The sequence below is a fragment of the Seriola lalandi genome, unplaced genomic scaffold (assembly GCF_002814215.2).
Source record: "Seriola lalandi dorsalis isolate HSWRI2012SDOR001 ecotype SW California unplaced genomic scaffold, Sedor1 jcf7180002054902, whole genome shotgun sequence".
Taxonomy (NCBI): domain Eukaryota; kingdom Metazoa; phylum Chordata; class Actinopteri; order Carangiformes; family Carangidae; genus Seriola; species Seriola lalandi.
Window position 1 is genome coordinate 659,012 of NW_019525454.1, and position 21,840 is coordinate 680,851.

General features: G+C 41.4%; 3 protein-coding genes across 4 annotated transcripts in view; 1 reads left to right on the plus strand and 2 right to left on the minus strand.

The window, feature by feature from the left end:
* dcaf10 (DDB1 and CUL4 associated factor 10) overlaps positions 1-5,699 on the minus strand; it is a 6,583-nt gene extending 884 nt beyond the window's left edge. The window contains exons 1-6 of the mRNA XM_023430378.2: positions 4,998-5,699; positions 4,055-4,168; positions 3,714-3,911; positions 2,686-2,888; positions 2,080-2,160; positions 1,846-1,991 (exon numbers count right to left, since the gene is read on the minus strand). Of these exons, the coding sequence (XP_023286146.1) occupies positions 1,846-1,991; positions 2,080-2,160; positions 2,686-2,888; positions 3,714-3,911; positions 4,055-4,168; positions 4,998-5,482 (1,227 nt within the window). The 5' untranslated portion in view covers positions 5,483-5,699. The remainder of the gene's footprint in view (positions 1-1,845; positions 1,992-2,079; positions 2,161-2,685; positions 2,889-3,713; positions 3,912-4,054; positions 4,169-4,997) is intronic.
* A 1,338-nt stretch (positions 5,700-7,037) lies between these two features.
* LOC111672843 (HHIP-like 2) lies at positions 7,038-14,407 on the plus strand. The gene is given in 10 exon segments (XM_023430414.2): positions 7,038-7,516; positions 8,201-8,853; positions 9,912-10,055; positions 10,846-11,174; positions 11,337-11,463; positions 12,358-12,503; positions 12,579-12,660; positions 12,924-13,006; positions 13,199-13,593; positions 13,596-14,407. Coding segments are annotated over 10 exon segments (2,496 nt in total). The 5' UTR covers positions 7,038-7,156; the 3' UTR covers positions 13,773-14,407.
* Positions 14,408-18,592: 4,185 nt separating this feature from the next.
* ndufaf1 (NADH:ubiquinone oxidoreductase complex assembly factor 1) lies at positions 18,593-21,746 on the minus strand. 2 transcript variants are annotated; one of them, XM_023430381.2, is made up of 5 exons: positions 21,342-21,746; positions 20,044-20,580; positions 19,288-19,473; positions 19,109-19,183; positions 18,593-19,027 (listed from the first exon to the last, which is right to left on the minus strand). In XM_023430381.2, exons 2-5 carry the CDS (start codon positions 20,554-20,556, stop codon positions 18,887-18,889), a joined length of 915 nt encoding a protein of 304 aa, XP_023286149.1. In that variant the 5' UTR covers positions 20,557-20,580; positions 21,342-21,746; the 3' UTR covers positions 18,593-18,886. The 2 variants fall into 2 exon arrangements, with proteins under 2 accessions (XP_023286149.1, XP_023286148.1); XM_023430380.2 differs by having other exon boundaries at positions 20,044-20,583.
* Positions 21,747-21,840: the final 94 nt, after the last annotated feature.

Sequence of the window (21,840 nt, forward strand, 5' to 3'; positions counted from 1 at the left end):
CAGAGAGAGAGAGAGAGAGAGAGAGAGAGAGAGGGAGAGAGAGAGAGGGAGAGGGAGAGAGGGAGAGAGAGAGAGAGAGAGAGAGAGAGGGAGAGAGGGAGAGAGACAGAGAGAGAGAGGGAGAGAGACAGAGAGAGAGAGGAGAAAAAGCATTAATCATCATGGTGTCATCACTGGAAAGAAAACCACTGTGACTCCAACCAGCCATCAGTCACATGATCAGCGTTGGACTGAACTGAACTGAACTGAACTGAACTGAACTGAACTGAACTGAACTGAACTGAGGACAAACGGTAAATAAACTGTATTTAAAACGGTTTAATGTGACTAAATTTAGTCATATTTTGTTCCTGTGACATTATTTGAAAATGAATGAAGATGTAAAAAGTCACACACAGGGACACACAAGCTTCCAACCACCGACAGTTTGAGAGTTCATCTGATCTCTGAGCGAGAGCTGTAAACTGACAATTACTGAACATTAGCTCTGAATGTTTGATCAGATTTGTATCTGGTGGGTTTGTTTTTTTTGTTTTTTTTTAAATCAGATAATTTCTGATTTAAAATAAAACTTTGCTCTTTTGAGACTGTTATAATTAGACTAAGGTCCTAGTAGAGCCGCTTACATTTAAACTACATTAGAGAGGGGACAGAAAATTATTGATTATTAACTTCCTCCGGTTCCTTTTCGGACATTACATTAAGACACATTTATTTCTGTTAAATTCTATTGGATATTATTGTTTTCTTTTTTTTTTTATATTAAATACATATTTCAAAATAAAAGCACCACCTCGAGACGTGAGAACTTTAGTTTCTTTTGCTTTTTGTAAATAAAACATTTTCATATTTTTCAAAGTAAAATCTTTTTAAAAAAAAGACTGTTTTGGCATCTCTACTGAAAGTCAGGAAAGAAGACAATTCATCGTTATGATTATTGATCACTGGAGTATGTGACAGATACTTAATATTCACTGTCTATGAAGCTGCTTTGAGAGTGAAACTGAAACAGCTTTTTTTTGTGTCACAGTTCAGACAAACTGAAGGATTTTCATGGTCAATAAATAGATGTTTTGGTGCAGCGTGCTATTAAGTTCCAAGAAACAATGATGGTGCAATTCCTATGGTATTGCAACACCAACAGAGGTCAACGGAGGTCAACGGAGGTCAACGGAGGTCAACGGAGGTCAACAGAGGTCAACGGAGGTCAACGGAGGTCAACAGAGGTCAACAGAGGTCAGAAATGACATATTAGATGTATAAAAATAAGTCTCTCACTTTGTTTTCAGGTCTGTAAAAACATAAAGAGAGAGATGAAAACTGAGGATCAGAGGTCGTATTCACAAAGCACCTTAAGGCTAAAAGTTGCTCCTTACCTGCCGATTCAAGAGAAACTAATAATGATGGGTGTGTCAGTCCTAACTTTAGGATTCCTGTTTTTTTGGGAGAAGTTAGAAGTAGTGCAGAGGACTCGTAACTCACTAAGACCAAATCACAAAGGATTGTAAACTGGCTGCTGTCATTCCACGTCGCAGCGTTTTGGAAAACTTACAATAACATCTCCTAAAGATTAAGTGTTTGGCAACAAAGAAAAGCCAGGACAGGACAATTCATAGGATTTCTGTGAACATCTAAATCACTGGCGCACACTGGTCATCATCAACCAACCGCTGAGGTTGGTCTAACTAAAAGTTGGTCTCAGCAGCTTTATGAAGAGGACAAAACCTTTAGTTCAAAACTTTGAGCGTGACTTAGGAGTTCTCTTAGTGGTAAAATAAAATGCTTTGCAAGTACTGGCCCTGATCAGTAACGCAGCTCTGAGCTGACGGCTGAACGTCCTCTCACCTCCTGGTCGTCCATGTTGCTGGAGCAGCGGATGAGCGTGGCCCAGCCTTTCGGGTGGAGCTGCAGGGAGGTGATGCAGTTCCCCCGGTCCCTCTCTCCGGGGATCTCTGGAGTCAAAACCTCCAGACTGTTCCGGGGAGAAAGACCTGTGAGAAAAGAAAAGATTCGTGGTCATTTTATAATCTAGAAAAAAACCTTCATTAGTAATTCAGCTTTATACCACGAGCGTCTGACCTTCTCTGTGAGGGTGGATCTTACTGGAGTCGTTTCCCTGGCGAGGAGTTCCAGCTGACCTGGACGCTGATGTGCCTCCGTCTACAGAATCACAGCAGGGTCAAAAGTCATTTTCTTTAGACTGAAAACAACAGTGATCCATTTAATATTTAGTCAACAAAAACATCAGTAAGTCAACAGAGACCAAGGTGATGCCTTAAAACATCAGAACAAAAAAACCCCCAAATCATATCAGAGGGAGAAAATCAATTCTGTAATCAGCAAATTCTTTATATATTGACCTGATCGAAGGATTAAAAACAGTTGCTCAACCTTCAAAACACCTGATTTATTATTTCTTAATAAACTAATTGACTAATTAAACACTAGTTTTAGCACTAAAATGTTTGCAAAGTTAACAAAAAGGAATCAACTGTAAGAAGAATAAAGTAGAAAAATTAAACCAAAGAGAAAATATAAAGATTAGAGGGATATAGAATATATATGAGCATTTATTTATAGCTGCATTTTTTCTTTTTGTTCTTTTTTCACCACCAAACACACACACATGGTCAGGTTTCTTTTTTTTAATTATTTCTTTATTGCAACCAGAGAGCGTGATCCGACCTGAGCTGAGGGGAGTCCGTCGCGCTCGCAGCATGCGGTAGCTCCCCACCTCCAGGGACTGCGTGAGGTCCAGGTCGTGCAGGATGAGCAGGTATCCTGAGGAAGTGGAGATGAGCATCTTGGAACAGTCGGGCGTCAGACGCATCCTCATCAGGTAGCGAGTGTGGAAGAACTTTTTGTGCGGGCAGCCATCCTCCGTAAACCTGAAGAGGAAACACAATTAGAGACGGTCGGAAAAGGTTTGATCACTATCGGACGTAACGCAGGAAGTCTCTGCTCCGAAACAAGCCGGTCTGGACCGAGACAAATGAGCCAAGGTGAAACGATTCGTCACAAATTACAGAAACTTTAGATCCTTCCTCTCTGAGCAGTTCTTCGTGGGTTCAAACTGGGTTTTCAGGGTTGAATTACAGCCAAAAAATCCCATTCATCCACCTTAAAACCTGTAAAGGCTCGTTTTTTTATTTGATGGAGTGATGAAGAGAGAGCCTGTTAAAAAGTCAGTGATGTATTGGTTGGAGTTTTTATGTGCAGCTGCTGGTGCAGCATGACGTCACTGTTACAACAGACCATTCTCCAGCTGGTACAACTGGTGGGATTTTGACTCCAATTTATGAGATAAAAATGTATTTTTATATTGTATGTATTTACTGCAATGAAAAAAAAAAAGGAGATTGACAGAAAATGAACTGAAATGTTTTATGATAATCAATCAATCAATGAATGAATGTTGCCTTATGATATCATAAAATCAAGATAATGTTGTGTATAGCCAATAATAAACATTACATTACATTCAGACACACGAAAACATATTTCTAAATAAAACCTGAAAAAATAAAAAAATAAAACCACAACACGAGAGTTTAACTTTCTTTTGACTTTTGTAAATAAAACATTTTCATATTTTTCAAAGTAAGGTAAAGCATATGCAATAACTTTAAAGCATTTGTCCGGTGCAAAGAACCCAAATAATTCTCATATTTACTTCCAAATGTACAGTTCACTTCCTGTGACTGATGACCGACCTGTTAGTGTCCCATGTGATGACGTTGCCGTCGAAGCCAGACGTGACGAGGAGCCGAGTGTTGGTGTCGTACTCGATGTTTTTCACCCAGCTGGCGTGGCCGTGCAAGGAGCAAACCTTCGAGTTCAGCTTACGGAGATCCCATAATGCAATTGTGGTGTCGTCAGAGCAGGTGGCAAACAAACGATTGTCCAGAAACCTGCAGAGGCAGACAGATTTAGACTCTCATCGGACATGAATCTAGAAGGACATTTCACTTTTTATTTACTGGGCGAATGAAGACGGAGCGGGACGCTTTCTCCGTAAACCCTCCCTGTGTGATTTAAGATGATAGAAATGCACCTTATGTTGTTGACGCAGTCCTCGTGGGCCTCCGTCAGGGTTTTGATGTGTCTGGATGAGATGGGATCAAACAGCAGGACTTCAGTCTGCTCGCAGGCCACAGTCAGCACAGACCTGAGCGCAGCAGACACACAAAACAAACACACTCATTAACATAAGAGGAGGAGAGCTGATCTGTTTGGACATTTAACAGAAGAAACTTTAATCGTCTTATATTGGAGGGCAGACTTCACCCGTCCTGGATCTACGACACACCCAGAGATAAATGAAAAGATGATTTATTATAACGACACCCTGCTTTTCAAAGCGTAAAGCAATCCACCCAGATAAGGAACTGATCTGTGATGCAAAAGCAACTGTGATAATGCAATTATTAATTTTGTGCCATGGAGATGAGACCCTTTTTTTCTCATCTAAGATCAAAGATGTAGAGAATCCGAGGGTGAGCATGTTCATCAGGATGTTTTTAATCTCCCGCTACGGTGTAATTTCCTGGAAAGACTAATATACAGTGTGTATGAAAGATGTGTGTGATCCCGCTGTCACATGAGCCCACAAACAGCATCTGATCCAGTCTGGACACAGCTTGACCTGGTTTGGCTGCAGGATTTATTTCCTACATCTGCTGTCTGGTCACTGAGGCTTGCACCCTCATTAGCTGTGTTTGCTGTGAGGAGAGCTTTTGCAAGACTTTTAAAGGTTTTTGTTCAGAGAAATTTAAGAACTTGAAATTGTCATGTTTTGGTTGTCAGACTGTTAAATTGCCAGATTGTGGCTTTAACTTAACCGGTGAGATGAAGCATCATGAGGGTGAATTTGATGTTGAATTTCAAGCACTTATCCAGTGTTTCACATTTCATACATTTTCCTGTAAAGTGGGAACCCTGTGAACATGAGCTCCAGGTGAAAGGCCTCAAATACCCGCCACAAATGTTGGTCTTACCCGTCCGGGGAGTACTCCAGGTTGAACACCGCACCGTGGGTCTGTGTGCTCAGGTTGACAGACTCCACAGCCGGATTCATGGAGCAGTACAAACTGGTCATTGTCCTGAAGTTATCCCTAGCTGGGTCTACAAACACCCCTCGTCTAATAGTCCTGCTCTGCAGCCAGGAAAACAGACTATTCCCCCTGCCGCTGCCGCTGCCGCTGTCTGTGTCGCTGCCGGAGACCCCGCCGCTCCCTGTCTGCGGCGCGGCGGTCGGTTCGCCGCGGGGCTCCCGGTCCTCCGACGCCGGGGACCTCGAGCTGCGCTCCGGCCGGTCTCCGCTGCTCCCGGGCATCGACGGTGTAACCCCACGAGCGATGTCATCTTCCTCCTCCGAGTCGTCGATGTCAGGGTCTTCCTCTTTGTCGGAGACGCTACCACCGTTGGGCCTGTCCTGCGACTCGTCGGCGTCCTCGCTCGCGCTCTGATGCTCCGAGCTCATTGTAGCAGCGTCCGCACGAGCCGTTTGTGTGTCGCGGCTCAACGGCGTAAAGTAGACTGACTCCGGTCACCTACCGAGCATGAAACCGTGTCTCCCTCCAATCCTCTAAGGCGCCATGGCAGTGGATTTTAGCTGCATAGGTTACGTTACACAAATTATATTTTGATACCCGACTTGGCAGCGCCTTATCGCCGCGCGTCAAGTTAAACACGGTTAGCTAAAATGCGACCGGAAGTCTAGAGATTAAGCCTTCAAAATAAACGAGAAAGTGTATTTTTCAAAACAAATAGTAAGTGTTCGTCATAAATAAGACAAAAAGACATCATATATTCACTTTGTTAATAGTAATCGTAATTTTATTAATCTGTTGTGAATTAAATTACGTATCATTAAATCTTTTTTCTTCAAAAATATTTTAAGATGAAGTGTCCAGGCGGAAGTGTAATCTCTTTTTGTTTTAACTACCTTGACTGATTTCTCTTCACCAAAACAAATGCGAAATAAAAAGAAATGACGAAGTTCCGCTTCCTTGTTGACTTTCTGAGGCATTCGTAAACTGGGTGCTGCCACCTGCTGGACAAATGCTGCAACTTCATTTGCGTATTCTTCATTGCACCCACGATGAAGGGATAGATCATGTAATTTATTGGTCTCTATTTTAGGAAGTACAGTCTTACTGTGGGTGATGATTCCAACAGCATTCGGACTTATTATTTGATAAAGTTATTGTGTGTTGAATTACAATAATTCTGTACAATTTTACAATTTCAAAGAACAATAAAAAATTGAAAACATCCCTCCTATTGGTATTTATTGAGGCCCTGCAATGTCAGTTAATATCGTCTTTAGTGATGCATACTTCCTAAAAAGCCTTAAGTAAACATGATAAAACAAAATATTATTGGTGCTTGTAAGAATCCGGAATTTATTTATTTATTACGATAAATAAACATCTATTTTTTATTCAGGTTGCACTGCACTAAGAAGAACTGTAATACTTCCTAGATCACTTATAGGCTAATTTACATGGGTCTACACCTAATAGGCTATTCAATATCCCATCACAATTAGGACTGTTATTAGTCTTGAATACATGTGTGGTTTATTATGACCTTTGCTGAGGATGCCTCTTCCAGCCCCTTTTTGTTTTTCTTGGCACCAGGACAAACTGTTGACAGACACTTTTCCTGTGTATTCAAATAGTAAAGTTGACATGCTGGGACAGCAGACCAACAAACAGCCAGCTGCCTGGAGGCGCTTTTACGTGAATGTTAAACAAAATTACTGCCTCTTGATGTGTGCATGTCTCGACACTGTGCCCTGTTTGTGTGTGTGTGCCTGTATTTGTCTGCCAACTTCGCTGGGGTTCTGAAAACCACAGTTTGTGGTGGAGAGCAAAACATGAATCCATTAACTTCATTAGGAAAGTGTTTTGTTTTAATTGCGACTAATTGGCCTGATGGGAGACAGAACTGGCGACAAGGTGCGTTTTCACCTGGCTGGAGTCAGGCGGCGAGGCGTGGGGCGAGGGGGGCAAATGAGGCAGGGGCTGACTGCGGGGAAGCCCCTCCAGCTTCAGCTTTTGCGCACACGCAACACACGCATTCACGTGCACACCGGCTCATACTTAAAGGAGAGCAAACAGTTGAAATCTTTCGGGGGCACACGGCAAAAATGACAAGCACGCGGGATGCTGCGCTCCATCCAAGCGGAGCTGACCACGCGGCTTTACGCGCCGCTGCAGGTCCGATCTCATCCAGGAAGACCCCGAGCCTTCCCGAGTTTATCCTGATCTTGTCAGTGATGTTACTCGTCCCGGTCCAGCCAGCATCAGCTCATCCTCAGTGCCTGGACTTCGAGCCACCTTTCAAACCTCCTTGGCACCTGGAGTTTTGCACACAGTACGAGCAGTTCGGCTGCTGTGACCAGAAAACGGACAACACGATCGCGGAGAGATACTGGGACATTGTTGAACAGTTGGAAGTGGCGGGTCTTGAGCTCTGTTCAGATATGTTGAAGGAAGTCATGTGCCAGGTGAATATATGTTCCTCTCTAAAAGTTGGCCTGTGTGTATTTGAGGATGCTTTTGTGATGGAACCAAGTTATTGCACAAAATAAAACATTTCTCTGTTCACTGTTGATCTTTGATGCTGCATCTTCACCTCTGCAGAAACCTGTTCACATGGATCTATGTTTGTGAAGCACAGTCTAAACTGTCTATTTGGATATCATAATCCATAACTCCCTATCAACATTTTAATTGATTTCAGTTTTATCTAATTGAAGCCATCATCTACTTATGTTATACCTACATTTGTAAAGGGATCAAGGCATTATGCAGCTGTGATTTAATTTACAGTTCTCCCCTTCTTTTGTCTAATTTAACCCATACAGCTGGAGTGAACTTTTGATGGCAATAAATAATGTTAAGAATGATTATATCACTGGAATAAGATTAAATACAGACTTAACTAACACTGCAGGATTCATATTCCTATAGCTATGAAATGAATCTAACAGTGGGGGAGTATCTAAGGGAAGGACGGGGGTGTGACACTGTTGAAATGCCCTTTTTTGAAAATCACAAATTGTGTTGTAATTGCTTTATTTTTCCGTCAGCCAAGTGTCCCCTTAGTTTTCACTTCCTGTCCCACGAGGCCCTGAAATATCTCTCTGATAATCGGTACACTGTAGTGTCTCGTCTTTGTCCCCCTCCAGGAGTGCTCTCCTTATGCCGCCCACCTTTATGATGCTGAGGACCCATACACACCTGTCAGAGAGCTACCTGGGCTTTGCTTTGGCTACTGTTCTGAGTTTCATGGCAAATGTCGCCATGTGGTGAGATATTTAACTGAGAACCAGCTGCTGCAGGACGCCGCCGAGCGAGACGTGTCCACGTTCTGCAGCGTGGTCGACCTGTCGGACCAGGACTACTGCTACCCCAACGTTTTGAAGAGCTCTGACCTCAACAGCAACCTGGGGCAGGTGGTGGAAGACCCCAGAGGCTGTCTCCAGCTGTGCCTGACCGAGGTGGCCAACAATCTGAGGAACCCTGTCCTGATGTTGCACAGCGGTGATGACACACACCGGATGTTCATTGCTGAACAGGTGGGCTTCGTGTGGGTTTACCTGCGTGACGGCAGCCGGCTGGAGCAGCCTTTCCTGGACATGAGCGGGGAGGTATTGACCACACCTTGGCTGGGGGATGAGAGGGGTTTCCTGGGCATGGCGTTCCACCCCAAGTACCGGGACAATGGACGCTTCTTCATCTACTACTCTATCCAGGTCAACAGCAAGCTGGAGAAAGTCAGAATCAGCGAGATGAAGGTGTCTGACTACGACATGAACATGGCTGATCCTTACTCAGAGAGGTACGCAGGTGGGAGGTTTCCTTTTTATGGCTGTGCGACAACTGCACTTACCACTGACAGAAATATAGGACTATATTATCATACACCCCCTGGGCTGTAATTGTACTAAAGTTTGCATAAATATGTTTTGAATTTAATACAGTGAATCATACTTGAGATCTGGCCAAAGCTTCCTGAGGCCCTGATTTAAACTCAACTTTCAATGTGCAACAATTAAAATCACTCAACGATAAACAGGAAAAAGCACATGTAAAAAAAAGTACACAAAAGCCCCATCTGATAAATTAACGCAGTCCCCAACATTTATTTGTTACAACATGAGGTACAGTCTACACAATTTGTGGGAATACTTTGACGTTATAGGAAATAGGATCAATACTGTTCTCATGTCTTCACAGTAAACAAAGCTACCGCCAGTGGTTGGTTAGCTTAGCTTAGCATAGGGTTAAACAGCCATCATAGTCTTTCCAAAGATAAAAAAGTCCTTCTACCACATCTAAAGCTCACTAATTAACACATTAAATCTCTGTTGTTTCATTGGTACAAAACTTAACTGAAAAAAATAAGATGTTTAGCTTAAAACCAAAAAGATCAAATCAAAACTTTTCCAAATTAAGAAAACAAACTAATCAGATGTGCTGATTTTGTTATCTTACGTCAGAGCCAGGCTAGCTGTTTCCCTCTGTTTTCAGTCTTTATGCTAAGCTAAGCTAACCAGCTGCTGCTTGTAGCTTCATATTTAACTGACAGACACGCAAGTGGAATTAGTCTGAACATCCAACTCTGCCTGAAGGCGAACAGTCATATTTCCGACCAACATTCACCCCAACTGTTTTGGTGTCAAAACCCTCCCCAAAAACGATCAGCATGACCCCATATCTGCCTCTTACCCCCCTCAGGCTTCTCTGGTATCACTTCTTCCTGTAATTACTGCACAAAGGTCGTGTAAAAGATGTAGAGGATGGATAAGAGCTGACCTGAGGGCGTATTTATGAATCATGGCGACCACATATTCACACCTAGAGATGAACTAACTAAACTATTGTTTTTATATTCAGGGTCATTTTAGAGATTGATGAGCCAGCTGCAAACCACAATGGAGGCCAGCTGCTGTTTGGTCTTGATGGATATTTGTACATTTTCACTGGAGATGGTGGAAAAGCCGGGGATCCGTTTGGGAAGTATGGCAACGCGCAAGACAAGTAAGGTTCTTCAGATTTCTTCAAGTGTGAGAACTGAAGCAGAAAGAGCTTTACAATACTTACCACCTTCACCCATTCACTCACACACTGATGGAACAGCCAGCAGGGGGCAATGTGGGGTTCAGACGAGCCGGGAATCGAACCACCGACCTTCTAATTAGTGGACAACTTGCTCTACCTCTACCGCCCTTGAACTGTTAGCGTTAAGGTCAAATTTCTATTCTTACCACTACCAGAAGCTGGACATCCATCCTTCATCCATTATTTTTAGCTAACTATTTTATCCCTTGTAGCTAAATATTTTAACCATTTATCCAATACTTTTGGTATTTCAAGCATTTATCCATTAATTTAAGCGCACTATTTCAACTGTTTATCAATAACCTACAGCTACAACAAACATTGATCCATTCCTTTTTGCTACTTTAGCCATTACAATTAATCTAGATATACAATTTATCCAGTACTTCACTTATTTTAACCATATACCCATTACTTTAAACTATTTCAACCATTTATTTACTGCGTTTAGATAAGTTGTTCATTTACTTTTAACAACATTTAAACATTATACTTTTAGCAACTATTTCTACTTTTTATCCATTATTTTAAACTGTTATCTAACCATTTCAACCATGTATCTGTTACTTTTAGCTGATTATTAGCTCTCTATTTCAACCAGTTATCCATTAGACAACTTATACTCCCCTCTTCTTCTTGCTATCTTGTTATACATCAGTATTTCAGTATCCCCGGGGTTCATGTGCTAAATCTTATTTTTCCTACCCAGGAGCGCTCTGTTGGGCAAAGTGCTCCGCATTGATGTGGAGGGAAGTGACTCCGGCGGGAGGCGGTACAGGATCCCTCCCGGTAACCCGTTCCTCGGTGACCCGGATGCCCGGCCAGAGGTGTATGCATATGGGGTCAGAAACATGTGGCGATGCTCTGTGGACCGCGGAGACCCCGTCAGCCGCTACGGCAGAGGAAGGATATTCTGTGGAGATGTCGGTCAAAACCGCTACGAGGAGATCGACATTATTGTGAAGGGAGGAAACTACGGCTGGAGGGCCAAAGAGGGTTTCGAGTGCTACGATATCAAACTGTGCCACAACTCCTCCAGTCAGTATTTTCTCGTCATGTGAAACTTAAAAATCAAATGCTGTTTTCTCTCTCAGTGATACTTTCACCACCTGGTAGTTCTGCCTTAATGTTCCCTTTCCAATATATTTCTGATGCTCCAGATTTTAGTCAGAAACAGTGCATCTTTCTCTGCCACAACAGACGACATCCTGCCTATATTCGCATATAATCATCATGTTGGGAAGTCTGTGACGGGGGGGTTTGTGTACAGAGGATGTGAATCACCCAATCTGAACGGCCTGTACATTTTTGGAGACTTCATGAGCGGGTAAGATTGTGCTGATCTGAGCCAAGTAGTTTACTCCAACTGTTGGAAACGACTTTTTGTTTTGTTTTTAGGCTTTTTTTTTGTCACCTGTTGCGTTTCCAATTTTAAAATCAATACATTCTCAATGATGTTCCAACTTGAATTAACTTGAGGCTTAACCTGGTGCGGTTTATGCTCAAAGGGAAAAGCAAAAGTCTAAAGGGGTCAAAACTTCAGCAACACCTGCAGTATACCCTTGTTATGTTCTGCCACATTTTTACAAAATGTGAATTAAAATAATTTGAATTCACTTAAAGAAACAGTGTCATTCCGGTTTATCGGGTTGATGCTTTTTATTAAAGGAATAGGAATTTTCTAAATATGATATTATTATCCACTTTCTTGAAAAGACCTAGATAAGAAGATACCACTCAAATATATCACTCTGTACGGTAAAGATGAAGAGACAGTTAGCTTAGCTTAGCATAAAGACTGGAAACAGGTGCTTAGACCATCTATCTGTTGGTAGCAGTGACGTCCCGGAGTCCCTGCTGGTGGCCTGGCGTAAATCTAAAGAAATATTCTGGCGCATCATAAAACCAAGACTTAGCTGTTTCCTCCCGTTTCTATTCTTCATGCTAAGCTAAGCTAAGCTAAGCTAAGCTAAGCGGCTGCATTTTTAGCATCAAAGCTTAAGAGCGGTATTGATCCTCTGAAGACTGTTGAACTATTCCTTTAGTATTTGAGGCTGAATAGTTCCGGTTTCTTAGTCTTGGTTTGAGTTCTTGTTTTCTGTAAAGGATTTATGCTTCTTCAGTGGCTTTTGCATCACAAGAATATAGTTTAGAGAAGAATGATTAATTAATCAGTGTTGCATGGTTGTAACAATACAAGTGATTCTTGTCAATTTTGCAGTCGAATAATGGCGTTAGAGGCAGATAAGACGACAGGAAGCTGGAAAGAAAGGAGTGTGTGTATGGGTGATACGAAGACGTGCTCTTTTCCCGGACTCATCAATCGTCACCACAAGTTCATCATCTCGTTCGCTGAAGATGAAGCAGGTAACATTTCTTCAGTCTCTTCAGGGCTGGATTTCACCGGTGAAGCAGAACTGAAGAGCTTTGTCTGTTTTTCAGGGGAACTGTATTTTCTGGCCACAGCTCACCCCAGTGCCACGTCTCCTCGTGGAACCGTTTTCAAATTTATGGATCCCTCCAGGTAGAGTATCAATATCAGCTTATCATACTTATCATATTCTTTACCTGTGTTGGATAAAATTTGTATCATATTTGGACTTAAAACTAATGAATTTAAACTTTAAACCTTTAAAATACATCTTCCCATCTGTGGAACCATTCGCCCTCGGTAGCGCTGCTTTTGGTGTTTTGGTCTGTCCCGGACTCAAGAAGATCTGACACCTGAAGATCAATGAACTCTTGGAGGGTGAGAAGTGAGAAGTTAACTTTCAACTTGTTGTGCAGGAGAGCTCCTCCGGGGAAATGTAAGCAAAAGCCACTTCCTGTCAAAGTCAAGGGGAAAAAGTTTCCATTTGTGCCCAGGGAACGTAAGTTTACCTCTGCATTTTTGATCAATTCTTCTACTTCTACTTCATTTGTCATTTTTACGGTTTGCACATGTAAAGAAACAATTCGAAAGGCAAATTTCAGACTGAGTGAAAATAGTTTTGGTGGCTGCAGAGGTGAATGAGTAAACCAGGTGGTGAAAATGGCTACTTATGACATCTGTACCATTTCAGTGACTGTGCTGGACACGAATGAAAAACCTACGAGACCACCACCAAGAAAATTCAAACTCACCACCAAAGCGCCGGCGACGAGCAGCGAGGTCAAAGCTACGACGGCTGCAGCCAGTGTGACGACGAGGAGCTCTTCTGCGCTGAAGTGGAAATCACCTGATAACAAAGAGAGGAAGAACAATAGATTGAAACAACGGAGGAAAAACAAAGATCCGAACAAGAAGGAGGCTAAAGCACGAGCGAAAAAGAAAACTCTGCAGCAGAAATCCAGGGATCAGTCAGAAACAACCAGTGTGATAAAGTCTGTCAGTGACAAAGATAAAGTAAAATCAAAGGCCAATCAAACCGACACAGATAATGAGGCTCCAAAAGCCTCTAACAGCCTGAATGACAATCAGTCCACACAAAGAAGAGGAAACGAGCACAGCAGCAAATCAGACCTGAGAAAAACAGTGTAAAGCTGAAGGAATCTGCAGCAGAACATCATCATGTCATGAACAGAAGCTTGAATATAAAGAGCAACACAACATGGAGGAACCAGCTTCAGGTAAAAAGAGACGCCAAAGAACTTTAAAACATTGTTGTTTTTTTAAATTATGACTGAGTCATTATTTTGTTTGTTTTTGTACATGAAACAACAAGCAGCAAGAGTTAGATAAGATTGATACCAGTGTTGTGTCGGTTCAATAAACATGAAGCCACAGCCAGCAGCTGTTTAGCTTAGCGTAGCATAAACAGACTCCACTACCAGCAGCTGTTTAGCTTAGCGTAGCATAAACAGACTCCACTACCAGCAGCTCACTAATCAACATGTTTCATCTCGTCTGTTTCATTTCTCGAAAAACAAACAGTAAAATTGACACTGAATCTCTGTTATTCCAGTTCAAATGTAATCTCCCATAAAACCACAAAATGTTGTTTTACACTTCTGTTTCCATGGTGATACAAAACATGGTTTAATATGTGATTAGTGAGCTTTAATCAATTAAGCTTCTGGGTGTATTTTGTCACTTTTGGATTAAAAAAAAACAACCAAGTATTTACTCTAGAGACGTGAGAGTGGTTTCAGTTTTCTCATCCAGCTCTCAGCAAGAAAATACAGTTCTTAAAATGTTGAACTATTCCTTTAATTACACAAGCGTTGCATGTAATAATGTATGTACTCACACTGTTTCCTTCAGTTTATTTTTCATAAAATGACTGACCTGAGATTTTGTATGTATGAGTCTAAGAGTCCTAAAAATAAACATTAGAAAGTGTGTGTGTTTGTAAATGAACTCCGCACTACTGATAAAACCTGGTTTGTACAATAACTGCTGTAAATGAGACATGAATGTTACTTGAATCTCACTATCCAGCATTTTCTCTGCTGCTAATCTGTTGATTCCCACATGGCGTCTTTGATCACATGGCATTTTAATAACTCTGTTGTTTGTGTTGTAAAGGTAAAGCCGGTTCATACGGCCTCCTGCGAACTGCTTTCATAACACGTAACAGAAAGCGACATGACAGAACAAACACATCACACTATGTGGTACGACCCGACACAAACGTACCGTACTGTACCATGACCTCATATTTTACAGCTGTTTAACAGCTGTGTTGGAGTCATGACGCAGTGAAGACACAAGTCACAACAACTTTAAAAACCAAATCCTGAGTTCACAGCTGAGGCCATCTACCGTGAAATGACAAAAGCTACTATAAATATTACACCGTACTACTTTGTAACACGATATAAACTCACAATATCATGACATGACATGATTTGACGTGACACGAGGTCCCATGAACCACAGGTCATGTATGTAGGACTTCATGTTCCACCCCCCCGTGTCTCTCTGGGCTCCTAACACCGACACGTTTGGGTGCAGTCATGTTTTCCTGAACACGTATTAGTCAGACATTTTGACGACCTGTTTCAAACTCAAGCACTATGAAATAAAAGGATTTTATTTTAAGTTTAAGGACCCTCTCAGATTGAAGGGCGCCAAGAGCTCATTTCCTTCCACATCAAGGTAAGTGTCCTGTGTGTGTTGTAATAAACCCGTAAACCACAGGACCCTCACAAATTACAGACCTACATAACTCTGCATTTCAGCTTTAAATGTCACCAGTTAAAACAACCTGGTGGTGCTGCACAAACTAACTTCTTGGATCTTTGAGTTTTTTGCTTCAACACACGCCATTAAAAAAGCAACGCCCCTCTGAACCCACTGAACGTTTCCTTTAAAGAACCGTTTCCTTTAAAGAACCGTTTCCTTTAAAGAACCGTTTCCTTTAAAGAACCGTTCTGTGACAGTGATGAAGCGGCACGTTCCTGTTGTGCAAAGTGCTATAACCTCTGTTTGTTATTACATGTGGCTGTTTGAAGAAGGAACCGTGGCACTTTTCAACTAACTACACTCTTTGTTGACACGTAAAGTGACACACAACACAACGGTTCTCTCCCTCTTTTAAACAGGACGTTTGCAGGTTTCAGTCATTTGCCATTTATCTTGAATTCCTTGCAATAAAGCCGACATGTAACGAGCTGAATGTGCTTGTTAAGCACATTTAAAAAGGAGATATTTGTAAGTTTTGTTATTTGGGCTCGAGGTAAAGGTGATACTCCAACCATGGCATCAGTATCAACGTGCAGTAATGCCTCGGAGAACAGGAGCAAAAAGCATCACAGATATCAAATAATCAATAATAATAAATAATCAAATAGCTGGGTTAAAAAAAAAAACAACGTTCACGTGATTCATGTGGCGTTTTCTTCTGCTTGCCCGGGATTTCTTTTGCAGCCTGGCGACATGAGGTGGGCTGGAGACTGAATTACACTGTGTGTGTGCACATGGTATGAAGTATGTGTTTACTATGTCACACTGCTTTCATAACGTAGGAAAAATCACTTTGCTCTGTTGATTTAGCTTGATGTTGAGAGGTCGACCCACTCTGATAAAAACAGCCGCTTTAAGATGGATTTTTTTTTTGTGTGTTGCTGTTACATCATCAAGACGACCGATGTAGCACCAGTTTAAAACTTACCTGCAGTGTAGATGAACTGTGACTGCCCGCAAGTCTGTTGGGATCTATTTGGATATAGAAGTAAATAAATAAATAAATAAATAAATTGTTGACAAACTTGTTGCAAATTATGGATAAATGAATGTGTAACCAAATTAGTAATTAAAAGTGGATTACAGTATAATAACAGAGTAAACTGGTAGTACGACACTGGGCTGGTATCAGAAGAGAACGGATTCGTTAGGAGCCAAGAAGTTGAGCAACAACAATGCGACAGATACAGGATTAAAGTTTGAGTAGTAACTTTTGTATTTTTACAATGAATAGAAAAAATGACCGATTTATAAAAAAGTGTGAACGTAATACCCAAAAAAATAAGTTCAAATTGTTGGTTGGTCCCGTAGGAGCTGAAAGTGGATGCAGGTGCACGTGACCTTCAAGGTTCATGAAGGGGGGTGTGTGTGTAAGTAGGTGTGTGGGTGACTGGGTAGGTATGTATCTTCTTCTTCTATGAGATTCTCTGTCTCGCCATCTGATGCAATCAGGATCTCATCCTGGTCCTTGGATCTCCACTCAAGAAAACCGGACATTATGGAGGGGAGGAGGTCAGCCGTTTCCGACGACAGACCACGGCTCCACGCTCTCTGCAGGTAAGTAGGTAAGTAGGTAAGTAGGTAAACTCTTTCTGGAACCACTTTGCCCGGAGAGTAAAACCTCTGACGCTGTGGGACTTACGTACAGTACCAGGCAGTTGATTTCTTCAAGCAAAGAAGAAATACCAGCCTGGGAGATTCTTGTCTGAACGACTTAGCCCCCGACTTAGCCCCCGACTCAGCCCCCGACTCAAATTAGGCTCAAAATCATTTTGAGCTTATAAAGTAATGTTTACAAATAATACAAACTTTGTAAACCTGGAAAATAAATCTGCATGAAAAATTCAAGTTTGCAATATGTCAAACAATTGCACTTGAGGCAAAGACGTGTGTATTTGTTCAGACAGTGTGAATCAAAACTGAACAACTGATCGTTGGTGAGGTTCAACAAAGACTCAGGGGAAGTAGAAAAGCTTTTGTGGACGTCTGTGTTCAGAGATCAAGAGCAGAAAACTAAAACTCAGTGAGCAACATTCCCAGTGTGAGACACTGACAAGTATCACTTTACATCCTCGTCACTTCAGTGTCACTGTGGGAACTTTTGACCAGAGTTTCACAGTTTTCTTCTGTATCGCAACACAGATGTTGACAAACCCATTTCCCCTTTTTACAGAGTCTTTGTTCGACCTCACTGATCGTTTGTGGAGTTTTGATTCAGACTTTCAACAAACACAAATCTCTTTGACACAAGCGCAACTGTTTCACATACGCAAACTTGAATTTCTCAAGCAGATTTATCTCACAGGTTTACAAAGGTTGATTTACAAACTACAGACATTGGAATTATTTGTCAACATCACTTTACAAGCTCACAATCATTTCGACCCTAATTTGAGCCGAGGTACATGTAGTTACAGTAACAACAGTTTTGTTTCCTTAACAAGGTACCTTTACCTTAAATCCTCAAAGTAACATCTTAATTTAGACATGTATCACTGCGTAGATTAATTTAGTTAAGGAATTAAAATCTTTCCCTGAATTCCAACAGGGACGTTTGTTTTCACCGGCAACACGAGCTCTTCACCGACTCTGATCTGAAGGCCAGTCTGTCTCGTCCCCTCACCTACAAGCCTCATAAAGGTACAAATGCTTCTCAGTTTCCCTGTTTAACCTGAATATACTGTAGTATCAGACCAGCAGTCCCCTAAGGTTTCTTTTATTTCATTTTTAAGGTAAACTGAAGCCCTTTGGAGACGCAAACGAAAACACAGCAACAACAGGAAACAAGTCTCTGATCTCCGACTCACATCAGAAAAATTACAAACAGCACCAAGTCCAAACGAGGTAAGTCTAAAATTAAACTGATCAATAATCAAAACAGTTTTAACTGTCAGAACATCTGTCTCTTACATGTTCCTGTATCTTCTTCGGGGAGCACAGGAGAACGAGACACATGGAAGACAGGAAGCAGAAGAAGGAGAATGTGCTCGGGGCGAGAAGAGGCCTCGTCATGATGTAGTGATATTACGCTTGTTTGTAGATGTTTGTACAGCTTGTTGTTTTTTGTAAATATTTCATTGTCTGCAGCTCATTTCTCTGCGTAGAGAAGTGACTGTTCTGCTCAATATTTAATTTTATTAAAGATTTTATGTTTTGGTTTTAACATTTTTTGTGAAAGATGATGGAAAAGATTTTGCCTGCTCTCCAAATAAATTTGTTGCAGTTTTACAAAGTGTGGTGTTGTAATATTTGATTTTTCTACCAGAATCTGTGGCACAATTTTACAGAATTTACTTGGAAAATATTTTTATTGTCAATGGAACATGTGTCACAAATAGAAGAATTGGAAATGAATGCTGCAGCAACTGCTTCAGTTATTGTCCTGTTTTACCTTCAACAAGCTCCAGGTATCACTTTGTCCTTTTGGATGAAGAACCTTCTTCTTCCCGTACAACATAAATGTTTGACTCAGTTACAGTTGACCACGTGTAACAGAAACATACAGATGAGTCATTATGACAGTGACGTGTTTGGTAGGAGTGCAGCTCTCTTCAGTTCGTCTGCAGTGTCGTTAGAGCTGCGTTCAAACTTCAGGATTCCTCTTGTAAACCTCGTAGGCGAACTCCTCGGTGTGAGCGTAATCTTTGCAGACGCCGATGAAATCGATCTCCAGCTGGAACGCACCGTCTGCTTTATCGCCCAGGGTAAATCCAATGGTGTTAATCTGTAAGTAAAAACAGTGAACTGGTTAAAATATCTTTTCAGTCTGTATTTGGTGCAGTTTTATGAATTTGCTCAGCTCCACCTTGTCCAGCCAGAGAGGATGCTGATCATCTTGAATCCTCCCACGATGTGAAAGGAAGAACTTGGAGAAAGGGATCTGTAAATATGTAACACAAGAATTAGAAAGAAAAGGTTCCTGTAACTTTTTTATTTTTTATATATATACAGGCTTTAAAATATGTTTTGCTGGAGCTGTTATACCTTGACGTCCTGCCAGTACGGTCCTCCTCTGGTGTACAGAAAGTAACCGTACATGTCGTCTTTCTGGTGAGAGAAGTACGTCTCTGCTGCGATGTTGATCATCCATGGACGGCCATCGCCGCGCACACGCAGGTGCAGGGTGTTGAAGCTGGACCAGTCGTAGTGCATCTTCCTATCAAATGAAGCCTAGGAGCGACAGAACGTGTTGTAGTCATCTAACCGCCACCAACATCAGTTTAAGGACAGTTGAGAATTTCCACATGTTGGATGTCAACGGATTTTCATTCCAATACAAACTTACACCAATAAACCACAGAGGAGGAGCAGGAAGTAGTCTGGTACTTCAGCTGGTGTATTGTGTATTAGGAATGTAATTTAAACTGGTAGATTAAAGGATAAATACTGAAATATTTCCTGGAATTTTCTACTAGAATAGAGACATTTCCCAGCTACAAGCAAATGCAGCATCACACAACTCAAAAATAAAATAATGTAACAAAAAACAATTACATTTTCTGTAAATTTTATTTTGCAAAGTCTCTTTTCAAAGATTTCTTTCCGATGGTCCAGAATAAAATTTTGGTGAGTTGTGAAATCAGCCTCTTACAACTTCTCCCTGGTTGTTGAACTCCTCCAGATTTCCAGAGAAAATACTGAGGACATGAGCTCAGCCCTCGTCAGAGCTATGACCCTGGATTTAATTAATTAAGTGAATGTGTTACTCTACAAAATCGAGAAATTAAAAACACTACTAACCAGTGCTTGTTTTGAACGCATGGTGCAGTATCCACTGTAGCGTGTTTCTCCGTCTCTTGGAGGAGTTGAGCTCAGAGTCCCGTACAGAAAACAGGTATTATTGTTTTTGCCGAGCTTCAAATAAACTTCACTCTGTCCTCCTATCTCGCGATCTGAGGACACCGTCCACTGCTCCAGGCTCTCTGGACCTCTGAACTCCCACACCACCCTGTTCTGCTCCAGCATGTGCTCAACTATTGGTTTTCCTTCTGGACCGACCCAGCGGTCAGAGAACTCCGATTTCAGCAGCGTGAAATGCTTCTTTATTCCCTCCAAACCCTTCGTTAAGTCAAACTTAATCTTCTGCCATGGAAACTTGTCTTCTTTGGGCTGTCCGGGCCGTCGGTATTCGCCCTGGATCACAGCTCTTCTGGGCACAGTGAGGGGGGTGATGGAGGGGAGGAGCAGCTGCTGCTGGTGGATGGAGCTCAGCAGCCTCAGTGAAGGGAGACGTGTGATCTTCGGCAGAGACATTTCAGTGTTGATCTGGATGATTCACTGCTGGGATACATCACATGGGAAAGTGGTGTCAACACACGAGTTGCAGGGTGATAATGAATAACCAATATTAGGTTTCTTGGATTTAAAGAAAGATTCAAATGAAGGAAAGTATATATATTATAAATATATATCACTTATCTGCTGCTATTGTCTCGTGCTTTCTTATATTTAATGTCAAATTGTACATATTATATTATTATATCATTTATCTTTTTTAAGTACTTGCTAGTGTCTGTCTGTAAAACTGCACATTTCCCCACTGTGGGACTAATAAAGGAATATCTTACTTTTATAATCTGTGATCAATATGATCTGTGTTTTGCTTATTTTATTGGTCCTCTTCACAGGTGCTTCACTTATGGTCAATTGTATTAATTATTTTATTTTTCGACTTAGTTGCTTGCTAAGCTCTTGAGCTCCACCAATGTCCTCTTGAAATGTGTGTTAATATTAATAAATCTTCATGTGTCATCCATTGTGTGTCTGACTCGTGTCTCTTTGCTCCTTATTGTGTTTATCAGCTCTCTCCTTTTATAAATATACTGTTTATATATTATTATATATTATACTGTAAAAATTAAATTCACACTTAAAGAATATACAGTTTCTTTTGAATTGGATTTATCTTAATGTTGACACCTGGAATAAGTTAATTATAGGATAACACTAATGACACAGGGAGTAGCTAGCTAGTGTTACCAAACATTACAATGAACAGGATTTAAGGATCATGTTTAACACAATCTGTTTCCACTTACTCCGTGCATGCGCTCCCGGTTTGCAGGACTTTGTCCGTGTTTAAGGTTTGACTACAACATGAATATATCTCTTTATAGCTCTGTTGTAAATTACAAACAATCTATAAACCGTTCGTGTGCACTCGCTTAAAAATCCAAGGTTGTCCGGGTCCAAACAGGAAACCCAGCTGAAGCACCTGGGCTGCGTTCAGGACACATTGTCACAGAAATGAACCACATGGACCACAGTAACACACAGCTGCACAACAGCTAAAGGTTGATTCGTCGTGGGCCTTGAATGTAGCTTTAGTGCAGCAAACATCGGTGTCCGGACTTGCACGCTCACTGTAGATATGTAGTTCCTATCTCAGCTAACTGTCGCAGTCATTCTGACATTTTCTCAATTTTTCAGTAATTAATAAAATCATACAAGAAGCACAAGCTTAAATTTTATTTTTATTCCACCGTGAGGGATGTAAAATCCAGCGGTAATCACAGTATCAATAAGGACGCGCATGCT